This window comes from Triplophysa rosa, linkage group LG15 (assembly GCF_024868665.1).
Source record: "Triplophysa rosa linkage group LG15, Trosa_1v2, whole genome shotgun sequence".
NCBI classification, from domain to species: Eukaryota; Metazoa; Chordata; class Actinopteri; order Cypriniformes; family Nemacheilidae; genus Triplophysa; species Triplophysa rosa.
The window spans coordinates 3,662,369-3,681,722 of NC_079904.1; the positions used below are offsets into that span (position 1 = coordinate 3,662,369).

At 37.0% G+C, this 19,354-nt stretch overlaps 3 protein-coding genes across 3 annotated transcripts; 2 read left to right on the forward strand and 1 right to left on the reverse strand.

The window, feature by feature from the left end:
* Positions 1 to 2,598: 2,598 nt before the first annotated feature.
* unc93a (unc-93 homolog A) lies at positions 2,599 to 5,880 on the forward strand. The gene is made up of 8 exons (XM_057353773.1): positions 2,599 to 2,688; positions 2,851 to 3,032; positions 3,169 to 3,398; positions 3,483 to 3,608; positions 4,488 to 4,705; positions 4,792 to 4,927; positions 5,005 to 5,136; positions 5,579 to 5,880. The coding sequence occupies exons 1-8, from the start codon at positions 2,599 to 2,601 to the stop codon at positions 5,866 to 5,868; spliced, it is 1,404 nt and encodes a 467-aa protein (XP_057209756.1). The 3' UTR covers positions 5,869 to 5,880.
* A 2,766-nt stretch (positions 5,881 to 8,646) lies between these two features.
* ttll2 (tubulin tyrosine ligase-like family, member 2) lies at positions 8,647 to 10,356 on the forward strand. The gene has a single exon (XM_057353244.1). The coding sequence runs from the start codon at positions 8,647 to 8,649 to the stop codon at positions 10,354 to 10,356; it is 1,710 nt and encodes a 569-aa protein (XP_057209227.1).
* Positions 10,357 to 11,474: 1,118 nt separating this feature from the next.
* Positions 11,475 to 19,203, reverse strand: si:ch211-140l13.3 (centromere protein J). Its single transcript, XM_057353246.1, has 14 exons — positions 19,161 to 19,203; positions 18,905 to 19,040; positions 18,177 to 18,276; positions 17,068 to 18,095; positions 16,858 to 16,939; positions 16,285 to 16,458; positions 15,364 to 15,471; positions 14,746 to 14,806; positions 14,554 to 14,624; positions 13,309 to 13,410; positions 13,089 to 13,226; positions 12,714 to 12,798; positions 12,506 to 12,626; positions 11,475 to 11,877 (listed from the first exon to the last, which is right to left on the reverse strand). The coding sequence occupies exons 1-14, from the start codon at positions 19,201 to 19,203 to the stop codon at positions 11,694 to 11,696; spliced, it is 2,433 nt and encodes an 810-aa protein (XP_057209229.1). The 3' UTR covers positions 11,475 to 11,693.
* Between the last annotated feature and the right edge of the window lie 151 nt (positions 19,204 to 19,354).

Consider the following 19,354-nt stretch of genomic DNA (forward strand, 5'->3'; position numbering starts at 1 on the left):
TTTGTCAAACACTGACATCTAGTGGTTGAATTAGAAAACACACCGCTTCTCTCGTCACTACTACGTAAATCTGTAGATTTAATTGTTTAAATACTAAATGAATGTTATTTTGTATCCACTTACGCTAAACCTAACTCGTAAAAATAATTTTTATATGATTAAAATATATGACAATTACATGTGCTTAATTGTTGTGAAAACAACATTTGAATGGGGTGTGTTTTTGTGTATGACTGATTTATATTCCACTTCAAAATGCTGTTTTAATAAATTATAATTAAACTTTTTAAGTACAAATTTTGATACACTATAAAACAATTTATTCTTCTAGAAAAAGATCCTCCAGACAACCTTACAATAACTGTCAACAATGTGAAGGAACTCAAGTTAATAACTAGTCTTCGGGGGAAAACATCATGTTTAAAGGCACACTTCACCCAAAAATGAAAATTCTGTCATCATGTACTCACCCTTAGATTGTTTCAAACCTCTAGTAGCAAACAGATCTCATCACCCATTGACTCCCATCATATGTACAGTGTTGTCCCTACTATGCCAGTAAATGGGGGATGAGATCTATTTGGTTACTGACATTCTTCCAAATATCTTCCTTTGTGTTCAGCAGAACAAAGAAATGTATAGAGTTTTGAAACAATCATGAGGGTGAGTAAATGATGATTTTTGGGTGAACTATCCCTTTTAATTATTATAAACAGCATGGTTTAAAAATAAAGTAATGGAAAAAGAGTGAAACAAACAGAGGGTGGAGTTACAGCTATGATTACATTTCACCGTTTCAGCAGTTTGAAATGGGAAAACACAGTAAAACAAGATTCATTTCACAATCAGAGACATTATGTTGGTGATTACAGCTGTTTATATCACATTCAGATGCATCACACATCGCTGAAACATTATCTATATAGGTTTACTGTTACGGGTGTGTCTAAGAAAGGGATGTTATAAACTAAACTGGGAAATAATTCTACTGGTAATCAACTTTAAACATTATCATTTGTAGATAGCCAGGTGTATAAGTTTTATGTAAACTACTGAATGGCTAAAAATGTTTGGCCAACTAGCACTATTAAATATACAGTACACCTAAAAAGCTCAATTTGATGTCAGGGATCATTCATAGCTGGCTGATTTATGTTTGAAAATAGAACTAACATATTGAAATGATAACTTGTAGAATGATAATACGTCAATTCAGATAAGATAAAGATACAGAGTCCTTATGTGCCTGATATCATGTCGGGTGGGATAGGTGGGACATGTCCCCACCACTTTTTGGACAAAAATTAAGAAATGCTTGCGGAAGGTAGGGGCCATTAACATCTAAAAGTCTCTCCCGTTGCTCACACTCAACTTATTTTTGCGGAAGACAGAGGGCCGCGACCCCAATATATGATAAATATTCCCAACGAGTTATTACAGAAACAATTTATCAAAGTATAAAGTAACGCCACTGGTTAGCATACAGTAATGCTTATTTTGACATCTTCACAGATCACAGAAAAGTTATATTCTAAAACAACTATTGTGTTTAACGCATGTATTCTCACGAGCCTTTGCTCTCCGCTTCCACGTGTCACACCAATCAACAATTAGTCATGACCATTCACATCATCCCACGGCCCTCATTCTGTCATTGCCATAACACCGTAATGAAAATCTGTTTAAAAGTTTAAGTGAAATGTTTAACAGTATAAAACATTTTAATGATTGCTACAAAGTTCAAGGATTGTTTAAGGTAAATAAAGATTTCAACCTCATGTACAAATAAATGAAATTTGGTGTAAACAAAAATAAAGTTATTTTGTTTTTATATATTGTATGACACAACGATTCATTTTAAATGAACCAAACAACAAATTGTTGCTTTTGACAACAACAGTTTACAACCAGAAAATGTGATCATTTTGATTGTTGTTCGTTCACGCCGTTGCTATGGTTACAAAGCTTTCCAATGCCAAAGACTAGCCTTGCCTTGCGAATAAAGAGCCAGGGTGATAACCGAGAGGTCGTGGGTTCAAATTTAGAGTGTAAATCCAATAAAATGTTTGCGTAAAAAGTATTTCATTTCATTGGAGCATGTGACGAATCATAAAAATGTTAGACAACACAACATGTCAGCATTTTAGAAGTGTTAAGAGAGGACGAGCTGTGATTTAAGCACATTACAGTTGCAGCACATGTGTGGATTTGCAAAGTATCTGTGTATTCGTCAGATTACACATGAGACGACAGCAAACACTGATATGTTTTTGATTGCTATATGATGATGGTTCAATTGAAAAACAAATTCAGGTTTAAAGCTCTGAAACAGCTCTAAAACACTTTTTAGTGACTGATAAGAGATCAGCAGATTGTCTCACACTGACCAAACTTGATGCAAATAACATCATGCGAATTCTGACTATGTTTATGACTACAACACCCTGAACTTTGTCCTCGAGCACAGTCTGCTTTGCTATATTAGTTCTGCACACATTTGGAGTCCATCTAGGATGCGTTACCATTTTAATAGAACCTTTCCTCACGTTCACTGAAGGACTTTTCTCTTAACACAAAAGGATATAAGGATCTGCGAAAATGATAAGCCGAAACACCAAAAATGTCCTTGTGGTTTCTTTTGGATTTTTGTTCTTATTCACAGCGTATGGAGGGCTGCAAAGTTTACAGGTAACTGAAATAAAGTAGAGTTACACGTAAAAGATTTGTATTATTACTGTGGTTGTTTGTTAAGCATAGGAGTGCATCACGCATATTAAGTTGTGGGTTTATTTATAGTTACCGTAAGCTTTGCTGTTGATCTTTAAAAGTTGTTTGTACTGTATGTTTCAGAGCAGTCTGAACGCTGAAGAGGGTATGGGCGTTATATCTCTCAGTGTCATATATGGAGCTATTATTTTATCCTCCATGTTTCTGCCTCCCATTATGATCAAAAACCTGGGCTGTAAATGGACCATTGTTATTTCTATGGGCTGCTATGTGGCATATTCTTTTGGAAACCTGTCGCCAGGATGGTGCGTGCATTTAACAAAATAAACACCGATACCAAAAAAGTTCAAAACGCATCACACAATATTTCGTCTAGAACCTTTACACATGCATTGAATGGTAAAAACAGAAAAGGTTTTGGCTGAAGTATGTTCTCTGTAGGGCGAGTCTCATGAGCACCTCTGCCATTCTGGGTTTGGGAGGTTCACCGCTGTGGTCTGCGAAGTGTACATATCTCACCATAAGTGGAAACATTCAGGGCCAGAAGGACAACAAGAAAGGCCAGGATGTCATCAACCAATACTTTGGAGTCTTTTTCTTCATTTTTCAATCTTCTGCGGTGTGGGGAAACCTTATGTCATCGCTGATATTCGGACAAGATTCTAACATAGGTAATAAATAAATAAATACGCCAAAATAATAGACCAGTCTGTATTTGTTTAGTGATTATAAGTGCATCGAATGTCTGTCTACAGCTGAAATCCCCGAGGAGAACCTGCCGTACTGTGGTGCGGCGTTATGCATGGAGAATTTTACTTCCACTGGAAATACAACACGACCAGCAAAACGTCTAGTGGACACGCTGCTGGGCTGTTATATAGGTAACATTAGTTCATCTTTATGTACTGAAAAGCCACAAAACATATTCATACAGATATCTGTGTGTACGACCTTTGCGTTGCTAAACAAAACATTAAACCAAGTGCAAATCATTTAAAGAAAAAATGATCAACTTTTCAGGCAAAACTTTTTTAAATGAACCAATAGAGACAAACATGTTTTTAGTTGCCCAGTTATAATGAGACATAACTTGTAGTTCATGTGAACAAGGAAATCGACTTCCAACATCACCTTTCTAAGAAGTTTCTAAAAGATATCGGTAACACTTTACAATAAGGTGCTACTATTTAACATTAGTAAATGCATTAGCTAACGTTAGATAACAATGAACAATTTATTTTTTCAGCTTTTATTAATCCTTGTTAATGTTAGTTTATGTCAATACAGTTATTCATGTTAATTCATGATGCATTAACTAATGTTAACAGTGACCATGTTTGATTTTAATAATGTATTAGTAAATGCTGAAATGAACACGAATTAACATTAATAAGTGATGTATTAGTATTGTCCATTGTTAGATCATTTTAGCTAATGCATTAACGAATTGTTAATAAATAGCACCTTATTGTAAAGTGTTACCAAGATATCAATAGAGTATTCAAGAACACTTTTTCACAGATTCTTAAGGATAACCTAATGTATTGTTAAACATACTGTTTTGGGTCCTCAGTATATGACAGAAAATGATCTGAAACCTTTCCAAAGATGATCTGCATTGACTGAGAAATGAAGATTTTTCCATCGACATTTTCTGAATGCAACTTTAACTTAGTACATGTTATTAGTAAATACAAAAATATAACCCGTTTCACTCTCTGAAAGTGCAATATCATGCAGTTTTTTTGTGGTTCATGCAGGTGTGGGGCTTCTGGCTATTATTTTTGTGGCAGTGTTCCTGGACAACATCGACCGAGATCTGGCCAGAGAATTTCGTCAAAACAAAGGAAATAAATCCTTCTGCAGCACTTTTCTGGCTACCTTTACACTTCTGAGAGATCCAAAATTATTGATGCTCATTCCATTGACCATGTACAGCGGGTTTGAACAAAGTTTCCTCGCTAGTGAATACACAAAGGTACATCAGAGACTCTGGTGGGTCAAATCAAATTCTCACTAACCTTTATGAGTTCAATGTGTTTGTGGTTATGTTTCCTCATGCAGAACTATGTAACATGTGCGTTGGGGATACATTATGTTGGTTTTGTGATGATCTGCTTCGGGGCTGCAAATTCTCTCTGTTCATTTGCTTTTGGACGACTGGCAGCGTACACGGGAAGAATTGCCCTCTTCTGCTTGGGTAATACAGAAACAGGAAGTGAATGTTACAATGTGTTTGAATTTTTGTTCATTGTGTTTTTTTCTTGATTATCACAGCTGCAGTGACAAACCTGGGCTGTTTACTGGGTTTGTTGTACTGGAAACCTCATCCGGATCAGTTGCCCGTGTTCTTTGTGTTTCCTGCTCTGTGGGGTATGGCAGATGCTGTGTGGCAAACACAAACCAACGGTGAGTGCTTCACACTGCATACTAAGTTGACATGGATTTTAATTCAAATTATTGAACAGATGACTTTAGTCTATATTCTTAGAAACAGCCTGCAGGACCATTGTAAAATACAATGTTGTACAATATAATGTTGATGAAGAAAGTATCCTGTAGTATTTCATTGATCATTTAATGTTTATATTTTTTGTGCATCATATTTTATCAAACAAGTCTTGAGTGTTTTAAAAACCTATTCTTTAACCATGGTAAAATCACTTAAGAATGAGCTTTTGTTAAAGCTTATAATCATGGAAAAATTGCACAAGTTGTTATTCAAGATTCAAGATTTGTCACATATTCAGCTATATGTAAATACACACTGTGCAAAGAAGGAACCTTTTACCCAACAGTAAAAATTAAACTACATTTTTACTTACTATATTTTATTTTTATATCATTACAGCACTGTACGGTGTTCTCTTTGCCGAACATAAAGAAGCTGCGTTTGCAAACTACCGCATGTGGGAATCACTGGGATTTGTTATAGCCTTCGCATATAGCACATACATCTGTCTGTCTACCAAGATTTACATTGTTCTGGCTGTTCTAGCGCTTACCATGGTAACTTACCTTTACGTTGAGTACAATGAGTACAAGCTTCCAACTGCACAAGTGAGTTATGACATGTATAATCCAGAAAAGGCTGACCTAAAAGATATGAATGAGAAATATGTTAAGCAGACACAGCTATAAAAACAGAGTGAACATCTGCCCAGATTTGATGTAAATGTTTATGTTTTTTTAAATGTTTTTACAATATGTTAATATTTGCATTTAAATCTTTTTAAAAGTCTATCTAATTCTTAATGTAACAAAATGTACAAAGGCACAAATAATTTCTTTCAGTATTGTATACATTCAAATGTATTTACATTACATTACATTTAAGCATTTTAGCAACGCATTTGTCCAAAGCGACTTACAAGAGGCGAGGAAGCAATGAAGCGTTAAGTCGTATAGCGGTAGCAATAGAAGAAGTGCTATAATGAGTTACCATGTTAGACAAGGCAAGACAATACCTGTTGGGAGAGAAAAAGGGATATGTTTTTTTAAACTAATTCATAATTAGTTTAATATAAAAATGAAGCACTGTAGTACAGTTGGTTATTTTGTTTTCCTCATATTTAAGTGCAATAGACTGTGGAAAGACACTGAATAATGTGATACGTGTGGCATTGTGTATAGTATTTTTTGTTTTTCAAATAAAAACACACAGTTCTATAAACTGATTCAAGATTATCATCAACTTTATTTCAGATTTGCATTGCACCACTGAGGGGTCAAAGATCAAAGTTTGTAGTTAAATCATATGCCAAATCAACACGATGAAAATCAATAGATAAGATCCAGATAACAAAAAAAGACAGAGAAGTAACCCTGCAGCATTACGGAAATGACCAAAACAAATGTAGACTGGTTAAATGTATAACTGCTACGTGCAAGTGTTAAAGATGTCATTTCTCATAAAAGACATAAACGATCTTTACAGCTTTGTGTGAACAGGATGAGCATCTTATCAGCACTGGACTGATAGGGCATTTTTGCACATTACAGATACTCCTATAGATACAGTGTTTTCGGTCTAACACAGTTCTTAAAGTATTTCCTTGTATGAAAATCATTTATTATGGCAAAAGTGCATGCACGATATCCCCACTTTTATGGCTAAAAAGATTAGCAGTGACATTAATGTCACGGCAATTCAAAATAAAGCCACGTGTAAATTCCTTCTTTATCTGAAGTGTCAATGTTTTTGATTTATTTCTTGTCATTACCCTGGTAATGCTGGTGAACATGTGTCAAGACCGTAAACATTTACAGCTTGTGAGAAATCATTAAAGCAACGTTAAAACAATTGTAAAAAGCATTTTTGCAATTATGCAATTTAAGAATTCTCTTTCAATGTGCATTCTCAACAACAACATACTCATCAGCGTAATAGTGTGTCTCTGTGTGTGTGTGCTATATAGCAGAAAACGTAGCCTACTATATGCAAGAAAACAAAGAATTCTCACTTAAGTGACAGAATAATGCTATGCAACTATATGAAGCCGTATATAGTATTTTGTGTTGTATTAATGCAGCATTCTAATTAAAATGTAGTTCAATAATATTTATTTATGTACATTTGTTTGTTGACCACACGATGGCACTGTTTTCCTCCTGCATATTATAGTTTTTGTGCGAGCCTGTTCGTTATCAAAATTCATCTGAATGATTAAAAGAAACAACAACAACAACAAATGAACAATTAAACCAACGTAAACAACTTAGCAACGTCACGATATATACATTTTGTCCAACATAAATTTGAAATATTTTACATTTATTATATTAATAAAGTCAAACGATCTGATGAACTTTCTTCCTTGTTGTGTTTCCTGTTACTTAAGAGTGTTTCATATATTTATGAACTATTTAAAACTAGTGGAAATGACTAACACAATTGTGACGATACCGCTTCACGGTTTGTGACGTCCACTCACCTGTTTTGGCGCTCATAGGCTACGTCATCTGCCCATTCATTCAAGACCGAGCGGGTCGCCAGGCAACAAAAGATGACCAGCGCGAGCCCGACCTGTCTGACAGGAACCTGTGCCGCGCGGGATCACCCGGACAACACAGCTCGAGCAGGTAAGAGTGATTTATGCGCATAAAGAAAACAAAGCGATGCATTGAAAATAGAATACAGCTGCAAATGTGATCAAATAGAAGAACAGATGAATGCAGGGTTGTGTTTGATTATTCTGTGGTGCACAAAATAGCTTAATAAGGCCTATTTAAAGATTCCTGGAAAATATGCATATTTAATAAAAGAAATACGTGGAAATAAAATCAAGCATTATGTCTTTCGTCTTTCTAAATATTTTGTGGATGTGAGCAGAATTATGTTGATTCAAGATTTGATACTACTATTCGGTATATTTTCTCATTTTTGATGATTATACTCTTAAAAAAGTTCAAATAATGTTCGTCAATAGGGGGCGATCTTAACGATTTCAAACCCTGTTACCATTACTTTTTACCATGACTTGTTATATAAATACCTGTTCATTCAAAAGTGGATTTGCAGAAATAATAAACAATATTTTTTCAATAAAAAGCATAGTTTTCGAAGTATTATATTCTATTTATATTTTGTTTACTATACATACAGTCCATATATTTTTTAAGCAATTTACACATCAACATGTTATTTTTCTAATACAGTGATTAATTCATCAATATATATATATATGTGTATAGTAGATTAGATTAAAATGTATATTCAATATATTTGATCACCTTATTAAACTGAAAAAGGCATTTTACAGCATGGATATATTTTACATTAACAATGAACAATTTTGATTCAATGTATCCAATTGAAAATGAAATGAAAGTAAAAATAACTTTTTCAAATTCTGCACAGACATCAGAGAATTGATTTTTAACCATTCCGAAGTCTTCAAAAAACACTAGAATTATTCTATGGCAGCGAGGGAACATGGCTTTGCTCCCCTGGTGTTCCGGCTGCACGGAGGAGCTCCGCAGGTGGTACGAGAGGTGCTGCTGGAGCGTGGATGGGAGGAACACGACGAACAAAAACAGGAGGAAGGAGAATGGAACCTTTACTGGAGAACGTCTGCCTTCCGAAACTCAGACTATGAAAACGTCTTGCCCTGGCAGAGACTGAACCACCATCCCAAAATGATCCACATCACACGCAAGGACTGTCTGACACGACACTTGAGAAGAATGAAGAGTGCTCACGGCGCAGCCGCGTATGACTTCAGTCCCGCTGCCTTTATCTTGCCAAACGAATACACCAAGTTTTTAGCAGCGTACATTAGGAATCGTACAGCTGGAAAACCTCGGTACTGGATTTGTAAACCAGTCGATCTGTCAAGAGGAAGAGGAATATTTCTGTTTGACAATATTAGAGACTTAACATACGACTCTCCGGTAATCATACAGCGATACATCAGTAAGCCTCTTCTCATTTCCGGCTACAAATTCGACCTGCGTATCTATGTCTGCGTAAAAAGCTTCTCTCCTCTCATCATCTACATGCACCAAGAAGGCCTTGTGCGCTTTGCCACAGAAAAATACAACCTCGTCTCTTTAGACAACGTATACGCTCACTTGACAAACACCAGCATCAATAAGTTCGGACTGTGCTACACCACAGACAAAGAACGAGTGGGAAGAGGATGCAAGTGGACCATGACCAAATTTCGCAGCTTTCTTCACAACCAAGGCGTTAATGAACGTCTCCTGTGGCGTAAGATCAGTAACATTGTCACGTTAACTCTCCTCACAGCTGCCCCGTCCATTCCCTCCAGCCCAAACTGTCTGGAGCTGTTGGGGTTTGACATCCTCATTGACACCAGCTTTAAGCCGTGGCTCTTGGAGGTGAATTACAGTCCCGCGCTCTCATTGGACTGCCCCGCAGACGTAACGGTCAAGAAAGGGCTGATCAATGACATCATCGACCTGATGAACTACAGGATGATTGACGGTTTCAGACAGAATGGATACCTCAGGAGATATATGAGATCATGCACAGGTTGCCATTACATACTGACAAAAATCCCTCCAGCGTTTCTACTACCAAAGACGTCTTCAGCTCCAAGAAGGTGGCAAAACGTCTGTGCCAAAAGAAAGAAACAGAACATTACTTTCCCTAGTACAAAAACGACCATTTCCAGTAGGCGTAAACAGACTCGTATTCATCATGAACAAATGTCTGACGTCTCTCATGATGAGGAAATAAACGTTGAGGTAGAATCAGATGACTGTGAACTCACAACACTTAGAAGAGTGAGAGAGTCTTCTAGGAATGTGCCATCCGCTGTATGCAAGTTACCTTCTCTTTACGTACAAAACCACAAGTCGCCAACAGCACCGTACAACCGTCCATCTCAGGACAGAAGTATTCCTCCTTCTCGTGTTGGCGACTTCATACTGACGTTCCCATTTAACGAGGTGACGTGGAAAGCGTCTCGGGATGATGTGGGTGTTAAGAGTGTTGTGCATGAGATACAAAAACTCACAAGTCGACTCGCCTCTTCTTCTAGTGATAAAGAAAGGACTAACATGGACAAACGTGTTGCCGTCAGGGACAGATTTGAGGCTTTACTCTGGGGCCCGAAAAACCCACCTCTTCTCAGCGAATGTTGTGCCTTAAAGTCACCATGAAACGGAAGTCGCGATTGACTTCTTTTCCATATCGTGAAGTGCATCCGAGTGAAACTTTTTTAGAAAAAAATGTAGGGCGGGGCTTTATTTTGCCCTCCCCTTTTTGATTGGTTTGTTGTAACCAATTGGACAGTCACTATAGTCCTACCTCTTTTTTTGTTGCTGATGTCATGTGGTGAAGAGTTGTTGTTGAGAGGAGCTTAACATTTAATATTTAAAAAAAAAATTAATGGTGTGCATGGATAAATCATTTATAATAATCACTGCAACACTGTGTAGAACACTTAGAATTTTCCGGTTTGATTGCATGGTGACTTTAAATTCCCAGTGAAATAAAAAATTACAATTCCTATTTTCTCATGAAATATTGCAGCGATTATTGTAAATAGCTTACCAATGTGGATCATTCTCTTTTTAAAATTCATGTGCCCTCATATTCTTCAGTTAAAATCTGAAAATGCACTTCCGCCCTATAGTGACTATCTATCTCAAATGACTAATGTTAGACTGCTTGGGCGGGGCATCCGTTAACTCCTCCGCTTCACGGCAGTCTGCTCCCAGTTCCTTATCAAAATGCAACAGCTGTTTTTATACATCCAATAAAATCGCAGTGAAAAATCAAGCCACGCCCACAAAATTCTCTCACAAATTCCGTTTCACTCGGAAATGCGTCAGAATATTGAAGTTAAAACCGGTTCATGGGGACTTTAAGTTCAGACAGTTAAAGGGATATTTCACCCAGAAAAGTTGTAATCATTCTATTGTATGGACACAAAACCAATGCAAGTCAATGGGTACCGCCGATGTTCGGTTACCAACATTCTTCAAGATATCTTCTATTGTGTTCTGCAGAAGAAAGGAAGTCGTACAGGTTTGAAATGACAAGAGGGTGAGTAAAGGGATAGTTCACCCAAAAAGGAAAATTTGTCAACAGTTTGTAATGTCTTACAACAGAGGAGAACAGACTGGATTGCTCTCTCCGCTGAAAACAATGTGTTGGAAGGTGGTAAAATGTTAGTACAAGGTCAGAAGGTCACTCACGTGCATACTGTATCAGATGTGTTCTTACTGACGGACCGTTTCACACCCTTATAAATAATAAGCTAGTCTGTGCAACACAAGAACGCTTACTGACAGTACATGGAAAATAAAGAGGATTAGTTCATCAGATTTAGTTTATTGATATCTGAGGATCAAACAGTACAGACCATCAAACCAGTTTAAATCATAATCAAATCATTAAATTACACTTTATTATAGTTTTTGTGATTATATTTATGCCAGGATCAAATATGGTATATTTTCATATAAAAACTGAAATGAAAAGTGGTTCATTCTTAGTCCATTATAATAAAGCCTTCATTGTTCTTTGTGCGAACCCTCCCAGATGAGAACTTTGTCTCTTGCTGCCCGTTTGTGTAGACAGTTTTTACGGTTCCATCTGGGTATATCCTCCGCTTGTACTGTGATGTATGGATCTCCCTCTGTCCATTAGTAAACTCTACAATCTTTTCACCATGTCTGTAAAAACATCGCATAGAAAAAAGGTAAAACAAGTTAAACAATTTAAAAAGTCTGTAATTCTCTTTCTCGTGTTATTTCACACCTGTATGACTTCTTAATGATCTTTAATAAACCAAACACAAAAATATTTTTCCGAAAAATACAGCCCGTGGAAAAAAGTAAGAGACAATTTAAATGTACTATTTACTAGTAAAATTATCATTTTTGTTTCATTCTGTGAACTACTAACAATATTTCTCCCAAAATTCAATCAAAAAAATTTCTATTTGCATTTATTTGCAGAAAATGAAAACTGGAGAAACAGGTGAAAATAACAGAAAAGATGCTCTGTATTTTTTCAGACCTCAAATACCGTTCATATTCACTTTTAAGCATTACAACAGTCATATTTGTATTTAGTAAAAGTTCAAAATTATTTTTTAATTGATAACCTCAATTTTTATCACAGTTTTAATCTGTCTTGTCAGTCATTGCTGTTGGATGACTTTATGTCACTCCTGAGGTTTGGACTGGACTGGACTGGAATGGCCACAATACATCTAGAAATGCTGATTTGAAATGAAAAGTCTCTTATTTCTTTCCCGCGGCTATATATATTAGTCAGAAGTATTCCTATAAATTATACTTTGATATCCTGACAACAGTTCCATCTGGAAAAATGCTTTCTTCTTGTCCATCGGGGTAAAGTATCTTGAGTGTTCCATCAGGAAAGGTTATTTCTCTTTTACCATCAGGATGCCGTTTTTCTGTGTAAAGAAATAAAAGACAACACATTCCGAAATATTAAGTCAACCAAAAATCATCCCGGATTATTCTATGGTTTGGTTTCACACCTCTTTGGTTGTTTGGAAACTGCAGAACCTCCAAACCAGATGGATATGTTGAATGTGTTGTTTGAGCATCACAATAGTAGTACATCTAAAAGGATTAAAGTGAAGAGGTAATTTATAGTAACTAAAGACCAAAAACCAAACAGTCACCCACGGGCCAGGAAAAAACTGCCCAGACAGCTATTACGTAAACGTTTGAAGATCAGTATACAGGAACTCAGATGAAAGGTGTGGCCGACTCATGAAAATACCAGAAACAAGAAAACAAAAGACTGGGCCTGTAGAAACATGCTACTGTTCTACTGCACGGCCACAAAAGATATTAAGTAGTAAATTGCTATATAGAATATACATTCAATGAGACATGCTGACACATACCAGAGTCCCATCAGCCAGGATACGTTTAACATCTCCATTAAAGAAGGTAACCGTGACAGACTTATCAACACCAATCTCCTTCTTCGTTCCGTTGCGAAACGTGATTACACGGCATCCGTTCCAGAAAAGACGCTCTACCTGGTAAAAGCATTTTTGAGAAAGGGTTGCAAAGATATTCAAAATATTGCGTGTATGTAATATGCAAAAACATCATCCTTACTCTTCCATCTGGGTAGCGTATCTCCTCTTTTACTTTATCGCTTCTGCCTTGAGACACCATTTGCGCATCACTGCAGTCAACATTACGATATAAAAAACCTTCCTGTGGAAAAAAGTCACGCTATTGTGAAACATCACGATATACAGTAATGATGCGTGGATTGTTTCCCAACAGAAACTGTGGTAGAGACTATTTTGTCATGATCAGTCACACAATGGGATAATGTAATATTATTAATGGAATAATATTTTATATTCCAATCCTGAGGAAAGCTGATGGTGTCTGCATCAGTTAAACAATGGCTCTCCAATTCCTATTTGCAATGAAACTACTAATATATATATATATACGCTGTTCTGTGAGTACAGTATGTTAAAGGGGTGCTTAAACGTGCTGTCTTCTCATGCTTAACATTGTCAACTTGTCAAAAAATGAGTTGGGCGTATCACGTAGTATTTCTGTGCTCGATACACTCCCCCAGCGATCGTACAGGTTTCGGAAAGTTTTTTTCGAACATATAAAACTGTTTCGTAACAATTTTTCTTACTCCCTTATTGGACAATTCTCCAATAAAAAAAAAGCATGCGGCAGCAAGGAGAGCAAGAGAAGGAGCATGCGCAGACGTCACTTTCACTTGTGTGCAAGAGAGAGAGAGAGCATACGTTCGATGGTGAGTTATACCAGTGGATATAACGCTGGATTTGGAGATCATTTGAAACTTATATATGGAGGCGTCCCAGCGCTAAAAGATGCCGGACATGAACCGCATGCGGTGAGTGAAGCTGATGTCTGTGTTTTGTTTTTCAATGGGTGCGCACGTGCTTTAGTTCAGCCTACCCTCCCCCCTGCATGCGCCGTATGTTTTCCGAAATATTCGTACAGCTGTATCTATCTTTTATAAATGTGATCAAAATAAATACTCTTTGAAGATATGAAGTATGCAATACTACTCTATAGCCACTCAAGATTAATATGAGATTGGCAGAAACCGCGTGTGTTAGGGCCGCTTTAAAGCCATACAGTCATTTGTGTGAACAGGCTTAAATTGGCTCTGGTCGTATGGCTCCAGAAAAGTTGTGCATGTCATATTTTTAAGCATTTTTCTGTCCATGTTGTATGGCACCTGGACCTATTCACTGTCAAAAAAGCTAAATTTCTCTGCTAAATTTCTCATTTTGTGTTTCGTGGAAAATGAAAGTTCTACTGGGTTGGACCAAGAAATCCTTTAAACGAAAAGAAAAATACCTTTCTGTCTCTTGTAATCATGGCATTGATGTCAGGATTCCCAACATCAACTGAACACGCAGAATTCTTTCCTTAAGGAATACATAAGGCATTAAGCACAGCAAGACATGGCAAGTTGAACACCGATTCCATTATTTACATAAGTTTAAGGCGTTCACAGGAGATGAACATAAAAAAACACAGTGTACTTACTTAAAGAGCTAGCTGTGGGTTCTGGTCTCTTCACAGCTTTGGTGACAGATTGTCCATTGGCCTGTGCATTGGAGTGTTAGTAAAAAATAAAACATCACATCTTAAAAGTCACTGAAATTAAATTAATTCAATAATGCGCAATAGAATTAAAGAGGAATAGAGCTACAGCAATATGCAATTCATATTATTGTGCAAATAGAATGAGTAAAGAAATCATTTGTTACTGGTCTGGAAAACACTTTGTGCCATTTATAGTGAATAGTTATTTGCGGTCAGTGCAAATGATTAAAATCAGGATTTAATACTTTAATGCTGTATGAAACAGAGTTGGGCAGATTCATTGCACAGACATGAATAAATTATGAAGAGTCAATTATCAGACACCGGGCTTTGAAAGCCACCATGAATTATTTCTGGAGCTTAAAGAGCACTTCACAACACATTATACACCTCATACCAAATCAATATAGCTACTAGATCATTTGCTTTATGAAACAATACATGTACATAATTGCATTTGGCAGCAACCCATGAGTCTGCATTGCAGCTGAGATACGGGACCACAGTATAACGCTTCATCATGGTTTAACACACACTAATAGCATCCTGCACACTAACCGGGTGTCCTATCAATGCTTCCTTCTTGTGAATGGAGGGTTTGTTAAAAGCAGGTGTTGCACTTCTCTCTCGAGGGGTCTTCTGCGCGTCCTCTCTGCTCTTATCACACTAGAATTCAATGTACAGCATGTTACTCCTTGAGGGCATAGAATTAGAAACGAATCACAATCTGTTTAAAGCAGTGGTTCTCAAACTTTTTTGTTATAAGGCCGGCTTTATGTTGATACATCGCTTTCCGGCCCCCCAAATAAAGCCTTATAATCTTAAACTTAGAATTTTATTTAAACCAAAAACATATTCAGTTTTACAATCCTGGAACATCAATTCTTTTGGTCGGTGGTCTTATTTTTCTGATGTTTAATTGCATAAAACCTATGGTATATTTCCATATTTCATAAAATGCCAGAAAATCTGTGGCCCACCTTTTCTCAGTTTCTCAGTTTGAGAACCACTGGTTTAAAGGGTAAAGTAAACTATAAACAAACGTCTGCTTTCATAAAACTTTTATAGTATTTCTAAATGACAACCATATTTTTATTTATATATTTCGTAGTGATTAATAACACTGTAGACCTCTATTTTAATTAGATCTACTCATTTAACATGTTTACTAAGATAAAGTGCTCATAAAATGTACTGTATACAGTATAAGTAGGTTCAGAGTTGGCTCACACACAGATCACCTTTAAAGTGATACTATATTTCAAGAAAAGTCAACTTAAGAACGTTCTTATTTTCTTGTCGTCGCTGGTTTTGTTTAAGAATCTTCTCTCTGATTTGTTATAAATGATTGCCGGTTCTCATGCATCACTTTTTAATGAAATCACACGAAATATCCCAACATCTCCAATCCGTTCACTATTAAACTTGGAGAAAGTGTGGGTAAAAGCAAAAGTGAAATGACAAGAAATGTTCTCTCACTGTATTGTATGATCCAGGTTGAGATCTTTCAATTCCTTTGAGTTTGCTGCAAAGCTCCTGGTTCTCTCTGGTAAGAGCTTCTACACGGCTCTGCAGGAGACTGTGAACATGTGACCAGTGAACCTCCTTCTCCATCAACTTCTGCTTCAGAGAGAAGATCTGATGCCTCACATCCTATAAAGACATACGGATACACCAGTGAAAAAATTCATTACTACCAGAACCGCCCTCTGAAAAAGACGACTGATTCAGTATCTCAAATAGGGCAGTTGTGGCCTAATGGTTAGAGAGTCGGACTCATGACCAGAAGGTTGCCGGTTCGATTCCCAGGGCCGGCGGGTAACAACTGAGGTGCCCTTGAGCAAGGCACCTTATCCCTACTTGCTCCCCGGGCGCTGTAGTGATAGCTGCCCACTGCTCCGGGGGTACGTGTGTTCACTACTCTCTGGATGGGTTAAATGCAGAGGTCACATTTCGTTGCCTTGTACTTGTACATGTGCAATGACAATAAATTGAATCCAAAATCCAAAAATCCAAATCCAAATGTTATGTGACTAGTGTAAACAACATTACCTCAGGCTCATGAATTTCAGCCGGGTCTTCTTTATGTCTGTGGTCATCCTCAGCACTAAAACCATGCGTTTCTGTCTCCTTCCTATGGTTAAATTTTTGAATTAAACCCACATTTGATCGTTTTTTAGTTTTATAGTCTGTAGTTACAGTACATATGTGCCTATTCATCAACGTAACAATGAATTCATAACTGAATTAAGAAGAACTTGCATGAGTCTTTCAGAAGCAGAAGGTGGTCTGAAGGGGGTATCTCTTGTCCATTTGCTCTCATGTCCAACATGTTGATCTTCTGTCTTCTTGAAATGGTTTGTCATAGACTCCTGCAGGTTTTGTAGTTCTGAATCGCAAATGGAGCTTGAAGAACTCGAGGTAGGAGTTGAGCTCCGACGGTCTTCACTGAACCTATTAACAATCTCAATCTCACTCGGGGCATCACTAGCATAGTCATCATCTGACAGATCTAAACTTTGATCTTTGTGATCCGCGTGTCTTGAGGGAAAATGAGGTACCGGTCTGTGAGATTGAGAGACGGGTCCATCCTCACTGCTTGTGCTGTTATTAGAATCACTAAGAGCCAGAGACTCCATCACTTCATTGGTTAACATAAACTCTTTAGATGTTTCTTTGCTACGCTCGCTTCGGTTGTGCAGACGGTTTGTGGGAAGGCCATTTATTTCGTTGACTTTGACAATGTGGTCGTTTATTTTTTTAAAGCCGACATTCTCTTCAGAGGGATCCACTTTTGGGGCATATCTGCTTTGTGCCGGAGCTGTATTGTATTTGATTAAAGCACTTTTTTGGGACATACTTCCAGTGGTTTTACCATAAATGCTCAGGACCTCAGAACTGTGCTTCTTTTTGAGTGAGTTTGCGTTGTCAACAATGCTAGAAGTCAGAGGTTTGACTTTTTCTTTGTCAGCTGATAATATGCTGTTAGCTTGCTTCTGAATATTGTCGTCTTGTGGATCAACAGGCTTTCTTTGGAATTCTTTAAGGTCATATTTTTGGTCCTTTGTATTTGGCAGTGAATGTCTTTGCTTGATACGACTTGCATTTGGCATGTCTTTCTTTTTTCCAGTCTGATGAAGTTCATCGAGGCATATCTTCTGCTGTTGTGCATTAACAGAATGCCTCCTGTGGATCATTTGTGAGTCATCCTTATCCTTCCCGATCCTAGACGTTCCTTCTCCTTTACGAAGAAAATTCTTCTTTTGTTTTAGTGTGATTTGTGTACTAGCCTGTAAAAAAGAGGTGACTTAGACTACACTTCAACACTTAATGGATTAATAACTCACATATACTGTAAATGCAGCTTGCACCTGATTTTTGGGTTGGAGAACAGCCTGATGTACTTTGAGATGTTCCTCCACAAACTCTTCAAAGGTTTTCTGCTTCTCTCTCAGACCTGGGCGAATAGGCCTTAAAATGAAACGATTTAAGTTGTACAACTCTCTCATTTCTTCCATTTAAAATATTAAAAAGCTGTTATTTAGATTTTAAAATCAGCTAATGAAAATGAAAAACAACTGTGCAGAAATCATGTAAAATGCAGCAAAACAGTTTTTTCTGATCATTGGCCTGACACAGATGGCGGAGGAAGGTTGTCATAATTATATGCACAGGTGTAGATTTTTCTGAGTTTTAAAATAGCTTTGCATGCATCTCATTCAGTCTGAAATATACATAACATACAGCCGCGAGAAAAAATAAGAGACCATTCCGAAGTTATTTTCAGGTTTTCTAATTATTACATTTTCTTTCATAAAAGAAGACTTAATATCTTAAGCTGCGTTCTGTGAACTAGTGACAACATTTCTCTTTAAAGTTTGCATTTATTTGCATTACATGAAAACTGGAGAAACAGGTGAAAATAACAGAAAAGAAGTTCATATTCACTTTTAAACTATACAACAGTCATATTTCTACATGTATTTAGAAAAAGTTCATTTTTTTAATGTGATAACCTGGATTGTTATCCCAGTTTTCATGAGTCTTGTCATGCTGTCAGTCTTTCAGACTTCGTATTTGTTTGCATGATCTTTAATACCTTTCCTCTGGGTTTGCCAGGACATTTCGCCTGGATCCAAACGGACTACATTCCTCCACTGAAGGTTCTGTGCGCTCCTCTTTAATGGGCGATAAGCTTCTGGATTCTGATAAGTGGGATCTGTTGACATTAACATCTACAATACAACACAAACGAGGTTTCATTTAATACGTTTTTGTGTAGAACCAAGTAAGCCTGGAAGAAACCCAATGCATTGTGATGTACATCATCCAATACAATTAAAACTTGTTTTTACCAGTTGTTAGAAGGTAAGGTACTTTTAGAAATCCGCCTTTCATGTCATTTAACAAAAGGTGGTTTAGGTGAATACAATAGGGGGTGTGGAGCTATAAAAGGTTATGTTAGCCCCTCAGTGACTTTACAAAAAATGCATTAGTCTGATCAGACCTGCCCAGACAAGCCACCCAAAACAAACGTAGGCGTCACCCA